This window comes from Plectropomus leopardus, chromosome 12 (assembly GCF_008729295.1).
Source record: "Plectropomus leopardus isolate mb chromosome 12, YSFRI_Pleo_2.0, whole genome shotgun sequence".
Lineage (NCBI taxonomy): Eukaryota > Metazoa > Chordata > Actinopteri > Perciformes > Serranidae > Plectropomus > Plectropomus leopardus.
In genome coordinates this window covers 8,044,210-8,070,167 of record NC_056474.1, presented here as the reverse complement: position 1 = coordinate 8,070,167, position 25,958 = coordinate 8,044,210, and the positions used below count along the sequence as shown (strand labels likewise).

The window sequence follows — 25,958 nt, the reverse complement described above, 5'->3', positions numbered from 1 at the left end:
AAACTTTTGGCCATATGGTGTATCTTTATTATTCTACACTGAGAGTCGGCACCTTTTGTTTAATCCAGTGATTGATCCTGTGTAATCACGAAGCTTTGAAATGAATTGGATCTGGGGAATTGTTCTTGCTTTAAGCCGTCTCTAAAACTGACACATCACATCTGTTTTCCTTTGTTTTAAAATAAAAACATTTTAAAAAATGAATAGAGCATTGGTGATTCATCTCAGTCCACAATTTAGTCTTTAATCTTCTACAAAATACAAATGATTCAGTAAAAACAAACCGATCACAGACTCCGTGTTTGTGTTTATTTCCAGCTTTATCCATGAGGGTCTTTTCATACATCTTTGCTAACTTACACAGAACCTTAAGTGGCGTTTTCACAGATGTGCAAATGAGCTTTGGGAGTAGTGGTTGGAGGGGGTCCAGAGGTACAGTATGGTCCCATAAGCAGCTTGAATAAATGACCTTCAGTAAGCTATACCACGGTGAAGCTTGTCATGAGCCAAATAACAGGATATAGCTGTTTCTAACTTCGAGTGGAAACACACAATTTACAGAATAAACCTTGTGCGGAGCTGCTTCTGTCACTAATCATCTTTGTCCTTTGCGCCGTGCTTTAGTATGCGTGTGAATGCTACATAATTGAAGTTGCCTTTCTTGTCGATGGGCGCCTCTCGGAAGAGCTCGTCCACTTCTTCGTCGGTAAACCTGTCGCCCATCGTAGTGAGCAGCTCCCGCAGGTACTCCTCCTGGATGATACCTGTGAGAGAAGTTGATTCATGTTTTAGTTTAATTTACTGGGTTTCCACTGTCATGGAAAACCTGGAAAAAGTCATGGAAGAGTTTGACGTAATGTAGCTCTAATATGTGTCAAAATGTGATGTTTTGTTGACCATCAACAAAGTTCATTTCTTAATTTTCTCCCCACATTATGCGCTCCCTCCATGTATGCCAACTAGCTGAAATTATATTTGAATAGAGGCAAGAAGGAAAAAATGTGCTATGGGTACTTGAAAAGTCATGGAAAAGTTACAAATTTTGTTTAAAAAAAATATGTGTGAACCCTTGATTAAAAAAAAAATCAACAGTAATTTAAATCACGGAACAAACATTAAAGTAATTTATCAATAAAAAGGTCAGTTTGCAGGTTACAGTTTCTCAGATGTAAGAATTAGCTGAGTTTCTGAGTTATATTTATTACTGTAGTTGACATAAAACTGTTTCTTTTCTTTGACATCACCTTGTAGTGTGCATGGATGTTTTTTTTACTATCAAAATAAAACAGGAGTACAAGTATTTCTTTAAACAGTTTGTATTTTTTAACACCAATCACCTTTTGAACTGCATATCTGGACAAGTGCATAAATAATCAAAAACATGTTTTTTTTAAAGACTTTTTCAGCATTTGTGGACAAAACATTTAATTAATAATTCGAGAATTTTTCTGACTGAACAATACTGAAAATAGGTTTAATTTCCACACGTAAATTTAGGAAAGAAAATCCAGACTTAAAGCCTTTACATTATTTGTGCATTAACAATTTAACTGCAATATTTCAACTGCACTGTGCCATTCTTTTTAATTCTTACCTATTCTTGTGTTCATATTTAGCCACCCTGTAGTACGATGCACATAATTGTTGTTTATTTTGTTGCCTTTGAGAATTCAACCCTTTTGATCAAGAAGATTTTTAGCAAATCAAAAACATATCTTGATAACCTTGTGTCTGGAGCATAAACTGGAGACACGGTGGCATCATGGTGTACAGTGCACATTTAAAATGTACCGAAAACTTCAACTCACCTGTGCCCTCCTCGTCAAAGCAGGCAAAAGCGTTGCGGATCACATCCTCCGGATCTGTGCCGTTCAGCTTCTCTCCAAACATGGTCAGGAACATGGTGAAGTTGATTGGACCGGGCGCTTCGTTCATCATCATCTCCAGGTACTCGTCTGTGGGGTTCTTACCTGGGAAATGGTCGGAGTAATGAGGAGTTATGACACTCAGCCCTTGCCCACCTTATGTGTTGAAAGTCACACAATCACAGGTGCTGATATATTTCCTTTCTTCATCTCTTAATGTAACTTTAACGAACTGCATTCAGTACAGTTGGTAGGTTTACCTAATGAGGCCAGCATGTCATGGAGGTCTTCTTTGTCGATAAAACCATCCCTGTTTTGGTCGATCATGTTGAAAGCCTCCTTGAACTCCTGAATTTGCGACTGGTCAAACATGGCAAACACATTGGAGGTGGCACGCTGGGGGCGCTTCTTGGTGTTCTTTCCCTTGGCCCTTTTGCTCGACATGTTGGTGGTTTGTCGTTCACCCCCTCCTGAAATACAGAGCATGAGGCTGTCAGCTACAGCTTGACAGTATAATCAAAACTTATTACACTGTTGGCATTTATCTCAATAACAATTGTTATTGTTTTTATGGATTGCTTACAGTTTTCTCATCATGGTCTCATTCTCCAAGTTAGAGAAGACAGAACTTTATTTATCTCTGTGCAGTAGTTTCAATGCAAAGTTTAAAGAGTGCAATACACCAAGGACTAAAACAACATATAAGAAAATTCAAATATATAGCAAATATAACATGAAAACAGGAAACATTTCCAGGAAAACCGCATAATAATTTAAAGTGCACAAGTAAGATTAAGATTGAATTTGTTAAAGTGATTCAGATTCAACTACACTTAATTGTTTCGATCATGTATGCAAATTTAAGGACTCCCAATCACACCATCATAATTAATAACCACATTTCCTGGTTTAACTGCTTTTCTAACAATCATCTCACAATTGAAAATACCTTCAGGTGTCACTTTAAACTGCATTTTAACTTCGCTGGTGAACCACAATCAGTTCGATAAAATGAGAGTACTGTCAAAACAAATGATGATAGCGTTAGCCTGCCACACATTAGCCCAAAACAATAAATAAAAACTTATCTTTATTGAAGTGAGAAATTAATTTTCCATGTTTGTATTACAAACAACACATTTTTTGCGACCCAACATGCTTCAGAAACCCAAGATAGCGTGAGGTAAACATTTCATTTACTAGCTAACATCACTTAGCTAACCCACTGTTGACCTCAATACCTGACTGACCAGATGACCAGTTAGCTTTAGCGAGCTAACTGACATCAATTCACAGGAGAAACGCCAACCTAATGTGGCCTCAATAATGCGCTTAAGATTCAAAGGCAGCAATTAAATCACCCACCTCAGAAAATACAAGCAAACGGCTGCACAAACAGCTACCAGAGCATCCACAGGATGATGAAGAGGGAGCAACCATCAATGTTTTATTTCCTCTTTTCCAAACTGACCAATCACAGCCGAGCTGGACGGAGCCAACAGACTGGAATGTACCATGTCATCCTCACATTTTGGTTTATTTGTGTTTTTAAACCGGACCGGAGGAGTTTATTAGATAGTCATAAATGTGAATAATTAAAATAAAGTAAGTTATGTTTGTATTATTTTGGTAATGTTTTTATGTTTGTCTGAATGACCAGTGTTGTACTTTATAAACTCCCCCACCAGACGGCAGCAGTTACTAACAAACCAAAACGCCACTTCACGAGCTTTATTTTGTGTCTCGAAGTAGAAAATAGTGGTGTATTAAGACGGGCTAGTTAGGATTTTGCGCAACAGAATGACTGCTAATCGGTTACAAACAAGTAAGTTGGGAAAATGAAGTCGTTATTTTGGGGAAATTGTGATATTTAAAGCGGTTGGTGGTCACAATTTGGTGCAGCCGGTGAATGAATTTGACTCAATGACGCTGAAGTTAGCTTCCAATTCGTCGTTAACCCTCTGAAACCTGACTCAACATCAGGTTTCTCATGCTGCGACCGGACAAACATGCCCAAACAAACTGGTTCAATTACAAAAAGAAAGATAGGGAAAATTCGAAAATCCTCAAAAAAAAAACAAAAAAAAATCCTTTAGGTAAGAGTCGCGTACAAATGATATCTTTAGAATATGTCACAGAAAATTAATTCATTTATTATTTGATTTAACTTTAAGCTTTTTGTTTTCAGGCCATTTTCTGGGGTTGTTTACTTTTTCATCCATTTTCAATTCATTTTATTTATTTGTTTATTTTTTTAACAAACTGGTTAGATTTTTTTAGAAATCAATGGGGGGAAAGGCATTGAGCAAGTTGACAAGAAATGTGAAAGAAAGAAGAAGAAAATTAGAAAAATGTGATTTGACAAACAAGGCAAAGCAGAAGCAAGAAGGGTTTCCTGCAGAGGCAACAAACCAATAAGAGCTGAACTAAGGCCAGATTTAAAGTAGAATTAAACAAGAGACAAACAATTACCAAAAAGAAAAACAACAACAAAAAACAATAATAACCCATACTAATAGGAGAAAATACAATTCAAAGAATAAAAACTAATAATAGCACTAAACATGATCAAGATGGAAGAATGAATTACAAGATAAATTAAAAGATTAAAAAAAAATGATGAATTAAAGTAGACAATATCACATAAAAGCAAGTCATTAAAAATGGGTTTTAGGAAGTGACTTTAGAGAAGTCACTGATTCTGTGAGCCTTATCTCCTCGGGCAGGTTGTTCCAAAGCTGAGGGGCCCTGCTGGCAAAAGCACGGTCACCTTTACTTTTAAGCCTCAACCATGAAACGATCAGAGGGGCCCCACCTGAAGATCTGAAGCAGCTAACTGGCTTATACAGGGTCAACATTTCTGTTATGTAGCTCGGGGCCAGAGCCAGACAAGCTTTAGAAGTGATCAGTAAAATCTTTTAATCAAGTCTAAAATGAACAGGGAAAGTTAGGTTTCCCACAAATTTCCCCTTAATAGCCAAATCTGAATCCAACTTCAGTGTCCTCCTAACTCATGTGTAAAGGTAGTGTGGCAGGGTTTAGGTTCAGGTTTTGGAGAAACCCATATTATCCAATTAACCAGGTAGCAGGCAATGAAGTCCTGTAGCTCTTCTCCTATCCTACTTCCTACTACTAATTAGATCTACAGTTACACACCACAAATCTCCTCATTTCCCCCTTAAGTGCAGCACCCAGCAGAGGGCCAGGCCAGGCCCAGCAGAGGCTCCTCAGCTCGCCTGGCCCTTCTCATGGTCTAAATTTAAAGCCGTCCCAGCCTTAAAAGGTCGGGACGGTGTCTTGTGCATTCTGCCGAGTGGCAGCATTATTTTTGTTCAGTGGACTGCCGTCCTGTCCGCTGCCCCTCACCCTGCTGCTTTCTGGATTTGCTTTAGCTACTTTTGGAATAGCACACTCTTTCTCTTATTTTCGACTATTGTGGATTGGCGACTTTTTGGTCGTGGTGAGTAACATATTTTTTCTTTATTAATAAGTCTGTCTTTATTTATAATGAGGAGTTGTTCCAGTGTATGTCTTTTGAGGCCTGAGGCCTTCTTTTAACCACCTCATTATTGTTTTTTCTTTAATAATGTGTTTTTATTCAGATATGTTTATTGTCCCTAACAAGGTTTTTTGTCCATTCTTTACTACTGTGTCCTTGTAGATTAGCCTGCATGTGTCACTGAAGTGAAATTTCATCCTAAAACAAGAGCTTATCCATTCCATTAACATTTGCTTAACCTCAAAACGATTTATTTAATGACTCAGATCTCTTTATGCCCTCTGTGCCCTCATGGCTCACATATCCACTTTACTGTCTGTGTCTCTTTACAAATAAAGAGTCACACAGTAAACACTGCCTGTTGTAGGTGCTGCCTAAGGACATGATCATCAGAAAATACAGAATTTAGTCAATCATCATGAACGGCAGATCTTACCTTTTTGATCTGTGGTTACGTGATGATTGGGCCTGTGCCCAGTGGGAGCTGCTCATGTTTTCAAGCTGTGGCCGATAACTTCAGAAGTACCTATCGAAGCTGAAATTATTCACAGATTGATTGGTGAATCCACAAAAATGTGGATTGATAAAAGATTAATTTAAGTCATACCGATGTGCAAAAATTTCCAGAAATTCATTCTCAGATTTGAATAAACCTTTGGACTTTGCATCAAACAAAACAAGCAGTTTCAATATGAAAACAGTGGTTTGAGGAAATTGTGAAAAGTATTTTTTACTATAACAATTAATCAATAAATGAAGCAAAAACTATATAAAAAAGACAGGCAGCTAGCCTAACACGTGCTATTTTGGCTCATCCTTTCTTCTGATAACCAAAAGTTTGCTCACATTTTTTCTGATCCAGGCGTTCAAGAGGTTTTCACTGTGAGACGAATTGTCCACAGAGGACTCTTCCTCTCCAAAACAGACAGACCCTGTGATTTAAACACGTGAAACACTGAATAAAGCAGTTTCATGTTACAAATCAGTGTTTCTTCAGTGCTGTTTGGCATATCGGAAACAGGCCACTCGCCCAGCACTTGCTAATGTGTGCTCATCTTTTTCTCTGATAACTTAAGAGCCAGATGTTCAGGCTTTTATAGGGAGCCAAATTTTCCGCAGAGGTCTCTTCCTCTCCAACACAAACAGACCATGTGATTAAAACTGGTAAAAACACAGAATAAAGCAGTTTCATGTTACAAATCAGTGTTTTCCAATGCTGCTCATGGCAGAGGGACCTCGTACGTTGGCCGTCACGAAAACACGAATGGCTCTAGTTAGAGCCAGAGTTTGGTTTGTCCGTTCTGGGTTACTGTAGAAAGATGGCGGTGCAACATGTCCATCTCCATACATGAGGACCTGCTGCCTCTGCAGATATAAACAGCTCATTCTGAAGTAACAAAAAGACAGCGATTCTTATTTTCCTGTGATTATACACCAAAAAAAAATACATATTATATAGCATTCCATTTCTGCCAAAATATCTCCCTAAATCCTACACACTGGACAGTTAACCCTTTGAAACCTGAGCATATTGGCTTGATTTTCTTTTTTTTTTTTTTTTTCAAAAACATGGAAAGCAGGCAATGAGCAACTTATAAAAATGACCCAAAAAAAGGCAAGAAATTAGTAAAAAGTTACAAGAAAATTACCCAAATAAAAAAGTAAAAGAACTAAAATATTATAATTTCAACAATTATAATAGTTATAACTATAGTTTTCTTGTTTTTTTCCTTTTGTTGTTTGATTTTTTTAATTCATTCTGTCTTTTTTAGCAAATCTTTTTGGGTTATTTTTCTTGTCACCTTTTACTAATTTTTAAGCAATTTGCAGGACATTTCATGGCAAGTTGCTGAATGCCTTTTTTCCCATGTTTTTTAAAGAAATCAAACCAATTTAGCAGAGTACAATATGTCTTACTTTTATGTATATTATGTGAATACCACTATCATTGACCAAAAACATTACAAAACGCAACTTTGTATGTTGTCCATTAAATTTTCATGTAACTTTAAAAACACAAACCCAACATGTAGAGTGCTGAAAAACTGTTGCTGCCTCATTTTAGTTATAACCTGCTGCTTCTTTAACACAGTAGAAGTAGATCTTAATGCTTTAACTGCTCACGCAAAACAAAAATCATAATCTTAACAACCATCTCTAATACCTAATCTCCATTCCCTGACCTAAACTAACCCCCAAATCAGAAATCAGTCTGTGATGATAACAGTGAGATTGATTCACAGAGCTGGTTAAGTAAAGAACAGTCAACATAAAAGTTGGCGGAGCGGCCCTCGGGATGTCAGGATCTTTACAAGTGACGCAGAAGCTGCAGCATCAGCATCAAGTGCAGCAGCAGCATCAGCATCAAGTGCAGCAGCAGCAGCAGCAGCATCACTATGAGAGCAGCTGTTACCTGAGCTCCAAGTCGTCTGTTAGCAAGCAGTCGTTTTCGACTTTCAAGACCACCAGCCGTCGGTAAGAGGATGGAGTGACGCAGACAAAAGGTCCAAAATACTGATGAGATGGTTGATATTTGAAAATTGTTAAAAATACTAACGGGGCTCTCTTTAATGCAACCTGCCACCTCCGTAACCTCGGAAATGGTGAATGCATTCAAGCAGACCTCTTTCAAATATTCAACATGGTACTTTGGGACCAGTTTGAAGCGTGTTCAGCAGCGGGGAAAAAAACATGCAGCTTAAAGTGTGTTTTTATGTAAGAGCAGGTGCTGTCGCTTCGATGTTCATCTTTTAACGGTGTCACAGTTTTGTATTTTTATAAAAAACCCTATTGTTTTCCTTGAAGCTGTCGCAGAACAACCTCAGCATATTTTTCTTTAGTCTTTTCAGGCCAAGTTCAAATTACAGATGAAGTCTCTCAAGTTTCTGGATGCAAACTGCAGAAGTGCCAGCTCATGGCATTGGGTTGGGTCCCTGTAAATTAGAGAGTGACCTGCTCTATATGAAACGTGTCCTTTTGTTATGATTTGGCATTATATATAAGTAAAATTTGTCTTGATTTGAGCACACTTGAAATTAGCAACAGCCAAATGCTGGTAAAATATGCAAGTGGTGCAGTTCAAGTCAAGGTAAAAGTATTGTGTACTTAGAAAACAGAGCGTCGTGTTTATTTTCTTTAATTTGCACCATCATAGAGTAATCTGAGGCAAAGTAGCATCTCTGTTTGTTTTCCTTGATATTAACATCAGTATATTTGACTTCTGGACTGTTGATTAGGGCTGGATCTGATGATACAACACATAACACAGTACAGCAGTTACGATTCAATATATTGCAATAAATTGTGCTTCTGTAAGCAAAATAATATACATTGATTTTTTTAAAATATAAATTTAAGAAAAGTGGTGAACCGGTCCAGCCCACGGGGTTGAGATTTTTCCTTAGTCATTAGTTCAAGGTCCACTACATATTTGATTTTATTTCACAAAATGTAAACAACACATCAGCTTGGAACATACATAAAACACATTGTGAGAATAATAGATACCACCAATATATGCACTAAAAAGTGTACTTTTGATACGTTTTGTACAATCTGAGCAAAGAAATTAACATTTGCCTCGATCAGTCAAAAAAAAAATAAATTGCTTGCAGGAATTTTTAAGATAAACAAAGGAGATGAAAAAATGAAAAAATAAAAATCTATACTTTGTTTTTGATAATCCATTCAATATCACAAAACACAATATTCAATACTCGTGATTGGGCAAAAAAGATGTTTCCTTACTCTTTCCAGACTGAACTTTTTACCACAAATCCACTCTGGAAAAAAATTTTAAACCTGTAAAAGGTTTCTGTAATTTCTGTAATAATAATAAAAATCTAATAATAATAATAAACTTGATTTGTATAGCACCTTTCATACAAGAAATGCAGTGTTTTACAAGAAAGAAATTAAATGCAGCAAGTGCTTCAAATCAAAAACACATAAAAGACAAAAAGACAATAAAACCTGAATGTAAAAATCAAAAATCAGAATACATAGAATGCAACTTCAAATGGATAAAATCCACTTGATAATACTAGTAAAAGTAAGATAAAATAAGGTTAAAAATTTTAGTGCACAGAATGCATAACATCAAAAAAATGGACATTCATTCATACTATACATGGATACATTGATAACACTTCATTTTTACTATGATTTTCATTTAATTTTCACTTCTATGTGAAATTTTGAATGAAATGTGGCTTGTTTAGAGTAAATTCTAGTGTAGGTTTTGTGTGAAACAGCCACTGTCTGTTAAACACAGCACCTTAGATTGTTTTTGTGTGTGTGTGTGCGTGTGTGTGTGTGTGTGTGTGTGTGTGTGTGTGTGTGTGTGTGTGTGTGTGTGTGTGTGTGTGTGTGTCACTAACTCTTGTCAACATGTAATAACGCCAGAGGTTCTTTGTCCTTCAAGCTGCAGGGCTCAGTGTACATGTTGGAACCTTGAACGCTTTCTAAACGGGGTCAGGGAAGGAATTTCAGCTGTAGTGAACGGCTGCCAGATATATTCATGGACAGCCAAGCTATTTCTGTAGGCGGGACATGAGAAGGTGCCATTAGGCCGACTGTAAAGACGCTGTATGGAAGTCATGAAATTGTGGGCCGGTATCCACATTTATTGGTCAAGTTGAAAAGTCAGTGTTGTTTTCCAGATTTGCAACTTGTTTCTGTTCGAAATAACTGACTGCATAAAAAAGTTCCCGATTGGTACTTGTATGATTTTTAAGATTGACACACACTGTAGCTTCTCAGGCTGCTTTTGTCAGCATTAAAACTTTTTGTACCCTTGACTTTCTTTCACACTGTGCCAAAGACTTCTTTTCAACACACCTGGTGACTCAGCAGTATAAATAACTTCTTGACACCGCAGAAATCTTTTGTGAGACTCTCCATCTGTCTGTCTCCGCTTTGCGTTCAGCCCCTTCCATCGACTTGATCCCGCCTTGCCTGTATGGAATAGAGTTTTATCAAAGCGGCGTTACGTCGCTTCTCCTCTAGGCCAAATGGATAGACTAGGAAAGACTTGGAAGAGATTATGAGTGGAAGCAGGGCTTTAAAATGAACCTTTCCGCCCCGCTGCATATCGCCCAGTTCCGGCTCCATTTATAAACCCAGCTGACAATAGGGAGGCCTGAAAGCCTGATCGGTAAATGAATCAGAGTGTAATGTGGGTCAGGAACCCTGAGGATGGACAGAAATACATTTCTAAATAACTGGCCTGTTGCATATAGTGAACACTTCTTTATATAACTAGCATGCTTATTTAAAGTTTTATAACTGTATAGGGAGTATTTTTGTCATATGTTTATTTCACTGCAGCTTTGCATTCCTTCTTTCAGTGTGTTTTATCTCATTTTTTTGCATTTTGAACAAATGTGGTACAAAAGTTACATTTAAAGCAATGCTTCATCTACCATATGATCAATTGTATATACACTTTGTGCCTCGTGTTTTGTTTGATTCGGGAGGAAAAATGTTTTTTTCTCGCAAAACTCTGCGGTGAAAGAAGAATCCAAAAACAGAGAAAACCATGATGAAACATGTCACCTAGTGCATCTGCATGGCATATTTATGTGTTTTCAATAGTTTCATTTAACAGTGAAGGTCTGTGGTTTAGAGGAGTAAGATATATTATAGCAATAGCAGAGTGGGCTTAAATTATTGATGACTTTTTTTAGTAATTATTAATGTACAACATAGTTTCTATATAGAAATGAATACACCATAGACTTTTTTTGGAGACACTATATGATGTATGTTTGTGTTGTAAGCCTGAAGACCACTGTGAAGACAGAGAAGGGGCAGGAGGTGGTTAAACTGAGCCCGCTACCCAAGAGAGCCAAACGCACCTACCTGGCAATGGACACGGACAAGGAAGTTATCGGCTACGTCATTCCCGTATTTAGAGCCAAGTGAGTGACTGCAAAACACTGACTGACGTATATCCCAAAAATGCAAAGTAGTCAACACAACTGATGCTGAACTTTGAAGATTTACATTGCAGTTTTAGACACTAAATGCAAACTGCTCTCACATTTGTTGTGCACCAGTCATGATGTTGTTCGCGGTCTGATGGAGTCCCAGGAGGAGATGACGGAGGAGGGGATTAACTATGTGGCCATGAGGAACCTGTTTGTGAGGGAGGCCAAGGAGGCGATGGAGGTTAGAGTGGAGAGGAAAACCAGATCAACGCATATCAGGGAGTCTGCCGAGCGCATGGCACTGAGCCAGACGGTAAATTCTTTTCTTTCCTTTCTGTATCTGCAAGAACAAAATTGTCTTCATTTTCAAATAACTCTCTCACATGAGGGCTACAAATGCTCTTTAGTGTCCTCATAAGGAAAAAGCAATGGAACCATTTTTTCTTTGCATTTTTTTATTTTATTTAGGCTGTAATAACAAAAATGTTAATTTGTTTCATTTCTTATAAACAGACCGCATAGTTTTTTAAATATAGTTTTTTAATTAATTATATAGGCTCAGCTTCTCTACCTTTACCATAAAAGGCCAAATCAACAGTTTGGTAGAGCATGTTTTTTAAAAAAATGATTTGAGCCTCATTAGACTTTTATTTTTTGTATAAAGTTACATAAATCTAGTCAGTAAGACCTCAAAAACTACAAAATGTCCAAAAAAAAAAGCCTACCTTCAAAAAATCCCTCCACACAGAGCCATCATGTTGTTGGTAACTTCCTGAAGGAGGCGAACTGATAAGGCTTACTGTTTGTCTTTTAAAAACATGGGCAATGAGCAACTTAATGAGAATTGGCTGAAAAATTAACAAGAAAAACAAGAAAAGTACCTAAAAAAAAGAAAGAAATAAAGTACCAAAGATAAAATAAAATCTGAAAAATAATTGTAAATATATCATTCTTATATTTCCAAATATGATTTTATGGACATTTCCCCCCTTTTTTAGGATAATATCTAATAATCTCCCGACAGCCATTTTTCAAGTCATCTTCTTGTCACCTTTAACCTTTTTTCTAGACATTTCTTGCCAAGTTGCTCATTGCCTGTTTCCCATGTTTTAAAAAGGAATCAAGTTAAGTTTAGTTTGACACGTTTCATTAACATATAGTGACTCAAAATGTGCTCTACCAAACAGTTGAGCAGGATGCTAAACGGATGTGATAACGTGGCGTCACTCTCTCATGATAGTTGGAGCAGTGGACGGAGTTTCGTAAGAAAATGAACCCAGACAGCCTGACACACCGTCCAGAGTTCATCGTCAAACCCCGTGGACAGACTGTCTGGGAGGGCAACACTGTCAAGCTGCACTGCACTGTGGCTGGATGGCCTAAACCCAGGATTGCCTGGTAAGACATTTTCCAAATTCACAGATCGTCTATCTTCTCTGAGTCACAAGAAAAAGAGGCTAATGAGAGGCCCATCAGTCGTGTGTGTGTCATAGAGGTGTTTCCATCCAAAGCTCTCGTCATCAGCCTAATCTGCTTTCCACGCGCTCCTCTGCAATTACGTCCTCTGAAGACAACAGTGAAAATAAACCAGCTGTCTTTCTGCTGTCTTCAAGGTACAAAAACAATGTGATGATTGACGCCAAGGCTCACCCAGAGAAGTACGCCATCGAGAGCAACTACAACATGCACTCCCTGGAGATCAAGAAGTAGGTAATCATCAGCTCACACTACGAGGCCTCTCTTAGCATTAATAAGATCTTCCCAAAAATGCAAATTACCCCAAACTGAATGTTGAAAGTATTCTGAAAAAAAGATGCCGTTAATTTACCACGTCTTCATGCTTTGTTTTTCAGCTGTAATTTCCTCGACACCGCTCAGTATCACATCTCTGCCCTCAACGTGAAAGGGGACTCTTCCTCCGTGGCTACCATTGTGGTCAAAAGTAGGTGACAGTTTGTTCTCGCAGATTTTTGTTGCCTCCTTCTCTGCAGCTGCTCAGAGGTCAAAGTTCACCATTATGAGTGCAACATGTCGTCACAGTTGTGTCTAGGTTTCAGGATCTGGTATAAGTGGAACATGTTGGGCTGCAGGAAACTCCTGCAAGAGACTTAAGTTGTCACAACAACAAAGTAACCAAATAATTTATTTCTCCACAGGGTTCAAGGACGGCGAGGAAGCAGGCCCACTTGATCGTAAACCACGTGAGTCACTTTAAATAATTTTCTTTTATTTTGAAGAAATTCTTTTGTCATTTATATTTCATATTTCACATACACAGGGTAATTAAAAGTGTTGTACACCAGACATAAAAAACAAAAGTAGAAATTAAATTGCAGTAATCAAATTTTTATATAAACAGCAGGGAAATGTGTAATGTTAAAGGGCATTGCTCATAGTTACAAACTCCAGTTCCCCTCGGCTCTGCAGTGTTTTAGTATACTACTTTATTTTTTGTCACCATCCATAGCAGGAAGCTGTAAAGGATCACTTGAGTACTTAAATTACCATTTCTATATCAAATGCTCACCCCATGTTGCCCTGAATTTGTGAATAAAACTTTTAACAAAAGCAAAACTATATCAAAACATCTGTTTAGAGTAGGTAATAATATGTCAGTTTTGTGTTTGCAGCTTGTTGCGCTGACCCAAAGTTTTCAAAAAGTCAATTAATTAATTTTTTTTTAATATAATTTTTTAAAAATTGATTTATCTTTTTCCCTTCTTTTTCTTTTAAATTGGTTTCTTATTTTGTTTGTTTGTTTGTTTGTATGTCTGTGTCTGCCCGTTTATCCAGGGTCTGTATATGTATGTAACTAAATAGTCCCCTTCTGTGGCCACAACCGACATGGGAAGTTGGCCGAAGTGGATGTTAGGAGGGTTCGTGGGATATTTGCTGGGGTTTTCTCTTTTTCTTTGTCCTTATTGCAGATGTTCTGGTGTAGCCACTGCTCTGTACTGTCTGCAAAAACTGGAAAAAAGTAAATTTAAGCCGGTTTAATGTTTTGACAGAAGTGTTTTTCATTTCTTCACTGTTTTTCCTTTGCAGATGGTTTCAGCCCTGAGCATGGTGTCACCTTTGAAACAACCATCATTGATAAATTTGAAGTGGCCTTTGGCCGTGAGGGTGAGACATTGAGTCTGGGCTGCACTGTCATCATTTTTCCCACCGTGAAGAAATACCAGCCTGACGTCGTGTGGTACAGAGACTGTAAGTAGAAAAACAACAAGTTCAATTCCTTTATAACCACTTGTTCTAAATAATCCACTACGTTTCCAGTTACATGTGTGATGTGTTTGATTCCTCACATCAGCTGTCCCCTTGAAGCCCTCTAAATGGGTACACACCCACTGGTCTGGGGAACGTGCCACTCTCACACTTGTCCACCTCAACAAGGAAGATGAGGGCATGTACACCCTGCGCGTCAACACCAAATCTGGCTTTGACTCCTACTCTGCTTATGTGTTTGTCAGAGGTACGGTGCCTAATTGATGTTGAAATATAGAGAGGGACTCTTTAAATGTAGCTTTCCTGGTTTGTCTGAAAGTTATCTATGAAGCCACTTACCCTTAAATCTGTGCTGAATTGTAGAGTGTTGAACAACAGTGTTATATGCAAACGAAAGCAACACATTACAGATCAGAGACTTGAAGAGGAACCATTCCATTCTGCTGTGTCTTTAAGTGACAAAACGGACAGTCTGAGGTGTTTGGTTTCCTGTGAGGATTGTTGCTCCTATATCTGTCTGCATGTCAGAAAAGTCGTCACAGGGAGTGTGATCCGAAATAACAATCGGCAGGTTTACGCGTGAGAAGGAATATTTCGAATACCCTTCAATTTAAACATCTATCATAGCTACAGTGCTGCAACACATGCTGTACTGTAAAAGCTTAAGTAGGTCAGAAAATGGAAACTGAGTATGTAATGGAGATCAGCCCAATTTAGAAACAGCACTACTCACAAGTGTGTGTGGGTGTGTGTGCACTTTCTTGGACATGTGTTTCTTGCCCTGCCAGATGCCGATGTGGAGGTGGAGGGGGTTCCTGTGGCCCCCCTGGATGTGCGCTGTCATGATGCCAATAAGGACTATGTGGTGGTGACCTGGAAGCAGCCAGCGGTGGAGGGCAGCAGCTCCATCCTGGGATATTACATTGACAGGTTGGGCAGCTCAGTCTTTTTCTGTTTTTTTTTTTTGTCAAGGTCACTGTGACTTTGTCTCTCTCATTCCTGCAAATGCCGTCTCTCAAGAACAACTTGAGGGAATTTCTTAAAATTTGGCACCAATGTCAACAATGAAGTACTTAAAATTTGGTGGTTATAGGTCGCACATCACAGTCACTGCAACCTCACAATAAGATATAAACATTTTATATCCAAAACATCAAAAGTCAACTTCACTGTGACATCGGGATGTAGACTGTAAGTGCAGCTTGACTGGTTTGCAGATGCAATCAACTGCTAGATGGTAATTTTCGTTTTTCATGGTTTACATTACATCCTCGTGTGTCTCCTAAGATCCAGGCCCCAGGGTTAGATTACATTTCAGTTATTCCAATTATGTATTTACAAATTTCTTCCACATAACAGTAATTCCAAAGCATACGATAAATCTGCATCACTGGTTTTTGCAGGTCTTGCAACTGGGAGACGTACCCCGGTATATTTTATGGAGTCTATGTGGAGCGTAATAGAGTGTGTTAAGAATAGCTCACTCTTTCTTATGCAAATTGTTTTTCAGAGAAATTATTCTTCAGTTTCATCTGATTACTTTGGCCATAATACAATTCTGCATACAGGATATAGTGTAAAACTGTTGTTATTTATGCTGTTTCTGTGTAGAATAACTATTTTTTCAGGCACTTGGAACTAGCCCAAATTCCTCCTATTCCTATATTTCCACCAAACTGCTATCATGACTGATAAAATGTCACCTTCCAGATAACACCCACATACATCTCTACCTGTCTGCTGTAGCTGTCAGCGAGTCCTCGTGAATAATAGTGTTGCTTGTGTTGTTTTTCTGTGCAGGTGCGAGGTGGGCAGTCACCACTGGGCTCAGTGTAATGACGTCCCAGTCAAGTACGCCCGCTTCCCAGTCACAGGCCTGGTGGAGGGGCATTCTTACATCTTTAGGGTGCGGGCCTTGAATAAGGCAGGAGTCAGCCATCCATCCCGTGTCTCAGAGGCAGTTGTTGCCATGGACCCAGCCGACAGAGCCCGCCTCAGAGGTGGGAGACATGCCTGAGTCCTGCTGACAACAAAGCCAACAACTGCGCATTTTTCATGTATTTCTTTTTTTTTTCCCCATACAGCTGGCCCCTCCGCTCCTTGGACTGGGATGATCAAGTTCACAGAGGAGGATCCCACTGGTATGACAGCTTCAAAACTGTTATTTCCATGATAAAGGGAGAGAAATACATTGAAGGGGATCTATAATGCACAAATTTTGCATTCATACTTGTATTTTGGGTTCCTACTAGAACGTGTTTACATGCTTTTAAGTTTAAAAAAACACTTTATTGTCCTTATTGTCTGTGTTGGAACAGCTGTATTCTCTCTCTCTGAAATGTGGTCTGCACCCTGCCGAAAGGCTCAGTATTATAGACATGAAGGTGATGGATTCGTTTCACTGAGGTGTCCACAGTCGGCCTTGGGTCGAAATATTCTCGCACTAAAAATACAGATATACGTGAGAATTAAAATTATGTAATCATTGAAAAAGTCTTTAATATAAGACCGTAAAGATAGGTTTTCTGTTTTTAAATGTTCTGTTGTATTTCGGTCACCATTCATTTGAGATTACCCAAAAGTTCTGTTAGGTTGAGTGCGCCCAAGGAGGCTAAAACGAGCGCACCCAAAGAGCTCCTGAGCGGATGCCGTGCCTTTATTTATAGCGCCTTCTGCTGTAACCCTCCAACATCGCAGCTCCAGTTACACTATGAATGTATCATACCCTATTTCTCCCATGGTGTCGAAGACCCGGTCCAAGCACACATTTAATAGCCGTGATCCTCCGTATCTCAGTATCTCTGCACCGTTGCTGCAGCTGGGGAATGACCGTAATGGGGTATAACAACATGGTCAACCATGAAAAATCACCAATAAAAGCTTCTAAACACAACTGGACATGTCTCACAGGAATATGATCTGAAATCTGGGAGAAACTGACAACATTTCAGCCAAGATTTCAGGTTTCCCTGATGTTACCATGTAGCTACATGTAGCAGTGTAGGCTACGAACATGTAAGGCAAGGCAAGGAAGCTTTATTTGTTTCACATTTCATACAACAGGGCCATTCAAAGTGCTTTACTGAGCAATAAAATATAAAAACATAATAAAGGATACAGATTTACAATAAAAGAGTGAAGAGATAAAACAAAAGTTAAAATTAATGACTAAATTATTTTATTATTTTAATTTAAATAAAATAGCAAATAAACAGCAAAAGTGCAGGCAAGAGATGCAAAGATGAAGAGATTTATTTAAAATCAAGTTTAATATAAGAAAAAGCACAATAGGTCCCTTTAAAGGTGTGAAAATGTTGGATATTTTTATTTTTGGATGGGTCAGTTATTAATAGTGACCTATACTGATTATAAACTGACCTGTCGGGCCAGTTATTGAACCTCAGTACCTTTTTTTTGTTTGTAGCATCATCTAGCAATGCTGGCATCACATCTGATCATTTAGTCCAGTTTACTGATTCTAGTCTAACTATTCCTGACCCAAACCACGCACATTTCTAACATTTTAGACTGCATTTTATTCAGGAAAAGTTCTTCTGCAATTGCTTGTGTTGAGAGAGCAATCAGTGCTGTATATTTGAGTCTGATACATTTTGTTTCATGGCTTTAGTAGAAAAACATGATTATATTCCTCAAACTAAGGTATTGAAAATAGTACAGTTTTGGTATCAGTACTGAAGTTGTCAAATTATTACCAGTCTAAGGGACTTGTGCCATTTTTAAGTACACGTCACCTTGTTAAAAAGGGGTTCCTCTTGTCTCCTCAGTGGGCGTCGTCCCCGGAGAACCCTCTGATGTTGTGGTTACTGAGGCAACCAAGAGCTACGTGGTGCTCGCCTGGAAGCCTCCAATTCAGAGGGGTCATGAAGGAGTCATGTATTACATTGAGAAGGTGAGAAATGGTACACACATGCAAGTGGTGATGAGGAGTCGCCTCTTGCAAGCACACATTGTCTCATTTTACGTCACAAGCCAAACAGCCTGAGAAGTACTGCTGTAAGACGTCCCTGTGAGCTCTTGAAGGTTATTTTTTGATTATTCTGATATGTGATGACTCTCACATAGAGGCCTCAACACCCTTTTACCTTTCCTCTGTATACTGCACAGTGCTATCTGCTGCTTCACTTACATGTCGCTGGCTCACTGTTGACCTCCACAGCGTATTTCAGGGACAGAAACCTGGCAGAGGGTGAACACCGGCATGCCAGTCAAGTCTCCCCGCTTTGCCCTGTTTGACCTGGCAGAGGGTAAATCCTACAGCTTCCGTGTGCGCTGCTGCAACTCCGCTGGTGTGGGTGAATCCTCTGTAGCCACAGAAGAGATCACGGTTGGAGATAAACTGGGTGAGCCAGCAAGACCTGCAATTTTATTCTGTTTAGGCTGTTTTTTGTTGTTTTTTTACCCTTATTTAACCAAGAAAGTCCCATTGAGATTGAGAATCTCAGGAAGCAGCATAAATAAAATCACATAGCTGAAGACAGAAGCATAAAAAAAAGACTAAATTAGAAGGAAATAAAAATCAAGCAAAAGAAGTTCACATTTCAAAAGAGTAATTTGGTTTCATTACCAGATTCAAAACATCTTATGGTGCATGCCCACTATACATGACCAGTTCGCCTCGGTTCGCGTTGATCTTGCGCCACTGGTTGCTTGTATCCATCCAAAATCCCCAGCCCCCTTCTCTGCCAGATAAAGTTTCACTTAAGCATTTTCTGGATTTATACAGAGCTGTTCAGAAAGTCACTGGAGCTGCAGCTTGAGCGGCTGTGCTGATATGAGCACTGTTTGATTTTTTTTATATTGTCACTCCCTCTCATTGCACCAGCTTGGTCTGCATCACAAGTCGCTTCCAATACAAAATAAATGGGAGCAAATTTCTGGTCATGTCTAGTCATGTATCGCATGTATTGCACCATTAAAGAATCTTACTATAATTGTTTATTTTTTATTTTGTGGCCTGCACCCGAGTTGATGCAAAGCAGTATATAACTATGTCATCAGTATAAAAATAAAAATTAGCACCTGACACATGTTACAGTCTATCAGGACATTTTTGCATAAGGCATAGCTAAATGTCTATTAGTTTGATAGAGACTGCTGGGTTTCCTGCATTATGTTCTATATAATACCAATCCATCATATTGCCTCTTTGCTTACTTTATTAGTCTTACTTCATTTCCTTGCATCCTAATTTTCTCACAAATATGTTTTTTAACAGACTTGCCCTCAGCTCCAGGCAATCCAGTGGCCACCAGGAACACCAGCACCTCAGTGGTGGTCCACTGGGCGGCGTCTAAGGATGTCAAACACCTGGTCGGTTACTACATCGAATATAGCGAGGTGGGCACCGAGGAGTGGATTCCTTGCAACAACAAACCTGTCAAGCAGACCAGGTGGGTACAGTTAAAGATAATTCTGGATGCATGATTTCAGAAATTGTTCAGTGTTTAAAAAGTAGCAAAAATACACTCCCACAATTTACTTATAGCTGTAAGTGAACGACATTTTTTTTTTTTTTGTTGCTCTAGTGGTTGAAATATATGATGCTCTTTTTGTGTTCAGAGTGAATAACTACAAACTGGAAGTGGAAAATATGGTATATTAGTTTAAAAAATGCCACTGACTACTTTACTTTTTTTAATTCGTTGTTCATCACCCAGATGTGTAGCCGATGTGCTAGAAAAATACCAATAGACAATTATGGGATGCAGACAAATGTTAAAATATAGTGTGATAGTAACACAAGAGGGAAGAGTCTTAAAGAGGCACTTCCCTCCAAAATCAAAAATACATATTTTTCCTCTAATCTAGGTTCATCAACCTAGATTGTTTTGGTGTGAGTTGCCAAGTGTTGCAGAAGTCTGCTGGAAAGATATCTACCCTCTTTGTAAAGATATGTTTGTATTTTTCATGTATTTTGTAAAAGCACCAATAGTCAGCCCTACGATGTTGTAACAATATCGATATCAAGGTATTTTAGCAAAAATATTGTGATATTTGATTTTCTCCATATCCCCCCAGCTCTACTTATTAGCGTTTTTTTTTTTTTTTTTGAGCAAAGTGTGCCTTTTATTGCTTATGAATTCATCTTTTCCACTGTAAGCAAATGTGTTATTTCATACATTTAAATAAGTACACCTTGGAAAGTCAGTGTTAGTTAGCTGAGCTACTTTAGCAATCAGTTTTCAGAGGAAACAGCAGGCGAGCTTCATAAAGTTGGTTAGTATGCTTTGGTTGACTAAATCCTTTACATAACGTGAAGTCCAAACGTTTTGCTGTTATTTATTTTATAGTTGTGTAAAGATTGCAAATCTTAAAACTCTAGTTCTAGCACTAGCTCTTACTCTCACTGTTGATGAAGTTGACGTGTGATAATAATTTTTCCGTACTGTTTTCAGGTTTGTGTGCCACGGTTTGACCACCGGGACAAACTGCGTGTTCAGGGTCAAGGCAGTCAACGCTGCTGGATACAGCCAGAGCTCTGCCGTCTCTGACGCTGTGATCGTGCAGGCCGCCATCTGTGAGTGTCCTTGCGGCTCATCTCATTCTTCACTCTGCCTGTAGCGTTTGAGGCATACTCTCTCCTTCTGCTCCATCCTCCCAGCCATCTTTAAACATTTATTTATCCGGGGAATGATCGCTGAGAATGTACACTCAGAGCTCAGCACATTCACACACACATGACCTGCAGCCCTCTGCTGAGATCCTCCTCCCTCATCTTTGTTCATGAATCATGTTAACTGTCATCACTTTTTCCCTCTCCTAACCAAAAAAAAAAAAAAAAATCAGCTACTTTAAACATATTCTCCAAGATGTTGTTCTGACACAGTTGGTGGCCAAAATATCCTGTCTTTTTCCTTTTATACCTTGAGTTTTATGAATGCTGGTTGATTAATTTGCATGTGCCTGCCTGACATACTCATCACTAACACTGCATTTTGTCATTTTCACCATTTCCCATCACTTCATTTATTAGTGACAGTGTTAAATAACACAGTAGATAATGTTTTACGGTGCTTTTGCTATTTGCAGGTATTGATTCTGCATCAATGTGCTCGAGTTCTGTTTTGCTGTTTTGCCAAGGTGAAGGCTAAAACATTGTGTTCTTAAAGAGCATGAACCTAATGAGAGTCTCGTCTGGCTTTCGGAGATTTTCGTAGCGTGAAAGTTGCCCTGCTTCTGGCCTTGAGTGTAAGTACTTTATCCATTACAATGAGCCTAAAAAAAGTGAGTTGCTTGTGTGACTGAAGCATGTAGTATATTCAGCTGTACCACTTGTAATCACTGTGATAGCTTAACACTAATGACAACTAAGATCTGCGCAATATTTGACTAATTCCAGGTCATCTGTGTGAGATTGTGTATAATGGAATACAGGAAATGCTGGTTAGTGTGTAAGACAAACTGGAGAAAATATTTAAATGTTACATACACCCTCATTAATATTGATTTGTCTAAAATCCCTTTTGCTGCTGCACTGCCCGCAGCTGTACATTGTTGAGCTTCCGTGCCAGTAGATTTGGTTTATCAAAGGTGATAATAAAGTAGCAAAAGTACATAAAATAAGCACCTCAGAAACGTCAGATTGGTTATTATTAATTATCAACTAATAAATCAATACCAAAATATGGAACAATAACTAATTACTTAATATTATGACTCGGTATAAAGATGAAGGAGAGTAATGGGATTCAACTTCGGCTATCAAAAACTGGATAATATAAAGAGGATAATACAAAGATATATTATTATATGAAGCATATTAGAACATTTTTTTTAAGCTGAAAATGGCCGTGCTTGCTCTGTTTTTATATTTTTTCATGCTCATGCTGTATGAGTGGTACGAGCTGCGTCCTGCTCTGCGCTGTGTATTTTTTCCTTCTTTTTTTTACTTTTGTCTTTGTCCTTTTTTTTTGTCACACGCCTATCCTAAATAAAAATAAGCAATTAATTAACTATAAGTTACTTTGAGGCCGTGGCAGCATTTGCTCCTTTTATGAGTCTGCACCTTCTGTTGCAAGAAGGAGAAAAAAATCATCCTTAAAAATAAAAATAAATGCTTTAAAAAGTACTTGAATTTGACTTTCCCCTGTCTGTACAAACCCTGTTTAAGACACTTTATCTTCTACAATAAATACTAATCAGCTTTGCCTTCTTCGCAGCCGTCCCTGGAAAGCCCACCAATGTGGCCCTGGTGGAGGCTGTAAAGGACTACATGGTGCTGGCCTGGTCTGAACCTGCTAACAACGGAGGAGGAGCGGATGTCAGGGGATATTTTATCGACTACAGGACTGTGAAGGGAGGCGTTGTTGGGAAATGGCATGAAATGAACAACAAGGCGCTGACTACTACCTCCTATAAAGTAAGTTATTTTATTTCAAACACCCATGGACACATTCCAATAAAAAATTTGGCTTCTTACAGTATAAATAAAGGAGTCACTACATCCAGTGTCATCATTCACTGTGTTTTGTCACATAATTAATGCGATTAACTTCTTGGCAACTATTACAATTAAACTGTCGCTCAGAGAGTTAGATATAATTTTATATTTGCCAGCCAAAAGCAGGTATTTAAATTATTTGTCATCATCTGCCTTTGTGTCTTTTAGGCTGAGAACCTGAAGGAGAACGTCTTCTACCAGTTCCAGGTGCGTGCGATGAACATGGCAGGTGTGAGCAGAGGCTCTCTGCCCAGTTCAGCTCTGGAGTGCAAGGAGTGGACCATTACTGTGCCAGGTACGAGAGATAATGTGTTCACCGAAACAGAATAAATGCACAGGGAATTATGCTGGTAGATATTAGAGAGGAAATAATTAGATTGACTAACAGATCAACAGAAAATGAAGTGGCAAATGTTGATGATCAGTTAATCATCTGTTATTTATTTACATAAAAATGCTGAGCATTACCTGTTTCAATAGTTAGAATGCAACTCTTCCCTTGTCTTATGTGATAGTAAACTGAATTTCTTTGGGCTGCTGGTCAGAAACAACAAAGAATTTAAAGACGTCATCTTGGACTTCTGATGCACAATTTATCCTTTATGGACATCATGAATATAAAATTATCATCAAGAAAATAATATAACACATTGTCAAAAAATAAATAAATTACCAGTTGCAGTGATATATATATAATATATATATATATATATATATATATATATATGTAAATATATGTATTTTGCTGGGGTTTTGTCACAATTTCCCCTCAATGGCAGCGGGAGATGGATGTTTACATAATCCTGTATATATGTATCTAAAATAAAACTTTGCTCATAAAAATGAGCAAATCTCAAAAACTAACTAATGCACATAGCTGAAATAACTTGCGTAAACACATTTTTTTCTTTATGTCTCTAAATTTAAAAAGAAATTGGATCAATATGTTTTTGTGGTTTTATTTTATATATTCTGATGAAAAGACGTCTAAATAGTGTATATTTTTTAATGACACAATTTCAACACTTTTGTTTCAATTATTATGGTTTATTGACTTATATAACTTTGTATCTCAGATTGTATAGATTTTGTGGATATGTGACATTTGAAGATAGTCCAAGAAATTGCGTTATAATCAGTAAAAATACAATTGTAGACCTTGGTAGACCGTTTCTCTTACAGAGGTCAAAGTTTACAAAATTATCTCTATTTGTGCTCTAAGGTCCTCCTGTTGGCCTTCATGTGCTGGAGGTCCGTGACTCCTCCGTCGTGGTCCTGTGGGAGCCACCTGTATTCAATGGTCGCACTCCTGTCAATGGCTACTATCTGGACGTCAAGGAGGCATCTGCCGGACCGGAAGCCTGGAAGGCGGTTCATGAGAAGGTCAACAGGGGGAAATACATGAAGGTGAGGAAGATCAGTAGATTTTTTTGGTGAATCTTTATGAAATGTAGCTGTCAAGTAAGAGTTTGAGCAACGTGTCCTTCCTGCATGTATGTTCATGTGAAATAATGATGACGACAGTCTTCTACCTCTCCCCTCCGCTCCTCGTGTACTGATTCAGGTGACGGGGCTGAAGGCTGGTACATCCTACGTCTTCCGTGTGCGTGCTCAAAATCTCGCTGGAGTTGGAAAGCCCTCAGCATTCTTAGGTCCAATCCTGGCCCAGACTCGCCCTGGTGAGTGTGATTGTTATGTAACTCACACATTCAGTTGCATAGTGTTCCTACGCAGGTCTCGAAAGTCTGGAAAAGTAGGGAAAATGGCTGTTTCTCAGTACTGATGCATGACTTTACTTTTTAAATCGCTCTAAGCTGACTGTCATGTCTTAAATTTAATTATTCGCTACTATAATGACTAAAGTCATGAGTTTAAGAGCTGAACTCTGTAACATCAGCAATGCACACCCAGTGTAACCATTTACTGTCCATTCCTCAGGCACCAAAGAAATTTATGTGGATGTGGATGATGACGGTGTGATCTCTATGGTCTTTGAGTGCTCTGAGATGAAGGAAGGCTCTGAGTTTGTTTGGTCCAAGAATTACAAGACTATTACAGACACCTCTCGCCGCCTCACTATAATCACCGAAAAGGGCAAGTAAGTATACTTTACGTGCCCCAATTTTTCCTGCAGTTTTCAGGGACCAAATTCACTCTGTTTCCTTTGTGCTTATGTGTAACTGAAAAGTCGTGGAGTTTCATAGAAAACTTTAAAATCTTGGGTGATTTTTATAAAAACCTTTGTTTATTTTTAAGGAAAACCACAGGATCGGAGGCATCTTTTCTTTAAAATACTATTATTTATTTATATTAAGAAAACAGGTTTGCAATGCATGTTTTCTTTTAAAAAATCCAGAATTACACTGCTTTTCATAGCCAGAAACTGTAAAAACTGAAACTATTGTTGGATTTTCCAACTTCCGACAGTCCTTGAACACATCATTGGGGACGTTGAAATTATTAATATTTTTTAAATCCTAGTTGTTTGAAAACACTGCGTGAGTGGGATGAGGATAAAATGATATATTGGTTACTTGAAAAGTCATGGAAAAGATTTTGTCCATTAAATGTGTGGGAACTCCATTAAAGGTTTTTTCCGCTTCTTTACCTTGTTGTCCTCATGTGTCCTCATCTGCAGGTCCAGAGCTATCTTCAACAGTCCCTCTCTGGAGGATCTGGGCACCTTCTCCTGTGTGGTTACCAACACTGACGGCATCTCCTCCAGCTACACGCTCACTGAGGAGGGTGAGTACGCCTTCAGACAGTCTCGGCATCTCTGATCATATGCGCCTGAAACTTGATTCACTCGTTATTTTTTGGATGACGGCAGTGCTAAAGGTGTGAGGAGGGCTTGAAGGACTGCGTACACGCTCCTCTCTGTTATCCCATTTCAACAGCTGCATCAAATTGAACTCTTACACTCTGCTGTATATATGTGTGGGTGTTTGTCTTAAAAGTTGTCTTAAATTATTTATTGT

General features: G+C 38.5%; 2 protein-coding genes across 4 annotated transcripts in view; one reads left to right on the top strand and one right to left on the bottom strand.

The window, feature by feature from the left end:
• Nucleotides 1–68: 68 nt before the first annotated feature.
• On the bottom strand, nt 69–3,314 carry myl12.2 (myosin, light chain 12, genome duplicate 2). The gene is made up of 4 exons (XM_042497613.1): nt 3,231–3,314; nt 2,126–2,335; nt 1,809–1,970; nt 69–764 (listed from the first exon to the last, which is right to left on the bottom strand). The coding sequence occupies exons 2-4, from the start codon at nt 2,307–2,309 to the stop codon at nt 592–594; spliced, it is 519 nt and encodes a 172-aa protein (XP_042353547.1). The 5' UTR covers nt 2,310–2,335; nt 3,231–3,314; the 3' UTR covers nt 69–591.
• A 1,876-nt stretch (nt 3,315–5,190) lies between these two features.
• Nucleotides 5,191–25,958, top strand: part of myom1a (myomesin 1a (skelemin)) — a 32,465-nt gene continuing 11,697 nt past the window's right edge. For 2 of the 3 annotated variants that reach the window (XM_042498069.1, XM_042498071.1), the window contains exons 1-23: nt 5,191–5,325; nt 7,608–7,839; nt 11,145–11,285; nt 11,424–11,607; nt 12,535–12,692; nt 12,908–13,000; nt 13,148–13,236; nt 13,451–13,495; nt 14,340–14,501; nt 14,605–14,766; nt 15,308–15,449; nt 16,320–16,519; nt 16,604–16,660; nt 18,305–18,429; nt 18,697–18,880; nt 19,756–19,930; nt 20,936–21,057; nt 22,700–22,899; nt 23,149–23,275; nt 24,203–24,387; nt 24,545–24,659; nt 24,919–25,078; nt 25,619–25,725. In XM_042498069.1, coding sequence (XP_042354003.1) covers nt 7,661–7,839; nt 11,145–11,285; nt 11,424–11,607; nt 12,535–12,692; nt 12,908–13,000; nt 13,148–13,236; nt 13,451–13,495; nt 14,340–14,501; nt 14,605–14,766; nt 15,308–15,449; nt 16,320–16,519; nt 16,604–16,660; nt 18,305–18,429; nt 18,697–18,880; nt 19,756–19,930; nt 20,936–21,057; nt 22,700–22,899; nt 23,149–23,275; nt 24,203–24,387; nt 24,545–24,659; nt 24,919–25,078; nt 25,619–25,725 — 3,112 coding nt within the window. In that variant the 5' untranslated portion in view covers nt 5,191–5,325; nt 7,608–7,660. The remainder of the gene's footprint in view (nt 5,326–7,607; nt 7,840–11,144; nt 11,286–11,423; nt 11,608–12,534; nt 12,693–12,907; nt 13,001–13,147; nt 13,237–13,450; nt 13,496–14,339; nt 14,502–14,604; nt 14,767–15,307; nt 15,450–16,319; nt 16,520–16,603; nt 16,661–18,304; nt 18,430–18,696; nt 18,881–19,755; nt 19,931–20,935; nt 21,058–22,699; nt 22,900–23,148; nt 23,276–24,202; nt 24,388–24,544; nt 24,660–24,918; nt 25,079–25,618; nt 25,726–25,958) is intronic. The other variant, XM_042498070.1, reaches the window with a different exon arrangement.

Excerpts from the sequence above, each read along its gene's own strand:
- myl12.2 (XM_042497613.1), bottom strand. The coding sequence starts at position 2,309 with ATGTCGAGCAAAAGGGCCAAGGGAAAGAACACCAAGAAGCGCCCCCAG. Across the intron at positions 1,971-2,125 it reads TGACATGCTGGCCTCATTAG|GTAAGAACCCCACAGACGAG; the intron begins GTAAACCTACCA and ends ACCATTTCCCAG. Across the intron at positions 765-1,808 it reads CTTTGACGAGGAGGGCACAG|GTATCATCCAGGAGGAGTAC; the intron begins GTGAGTTGAAGT and ends CTTCTCTCACAG.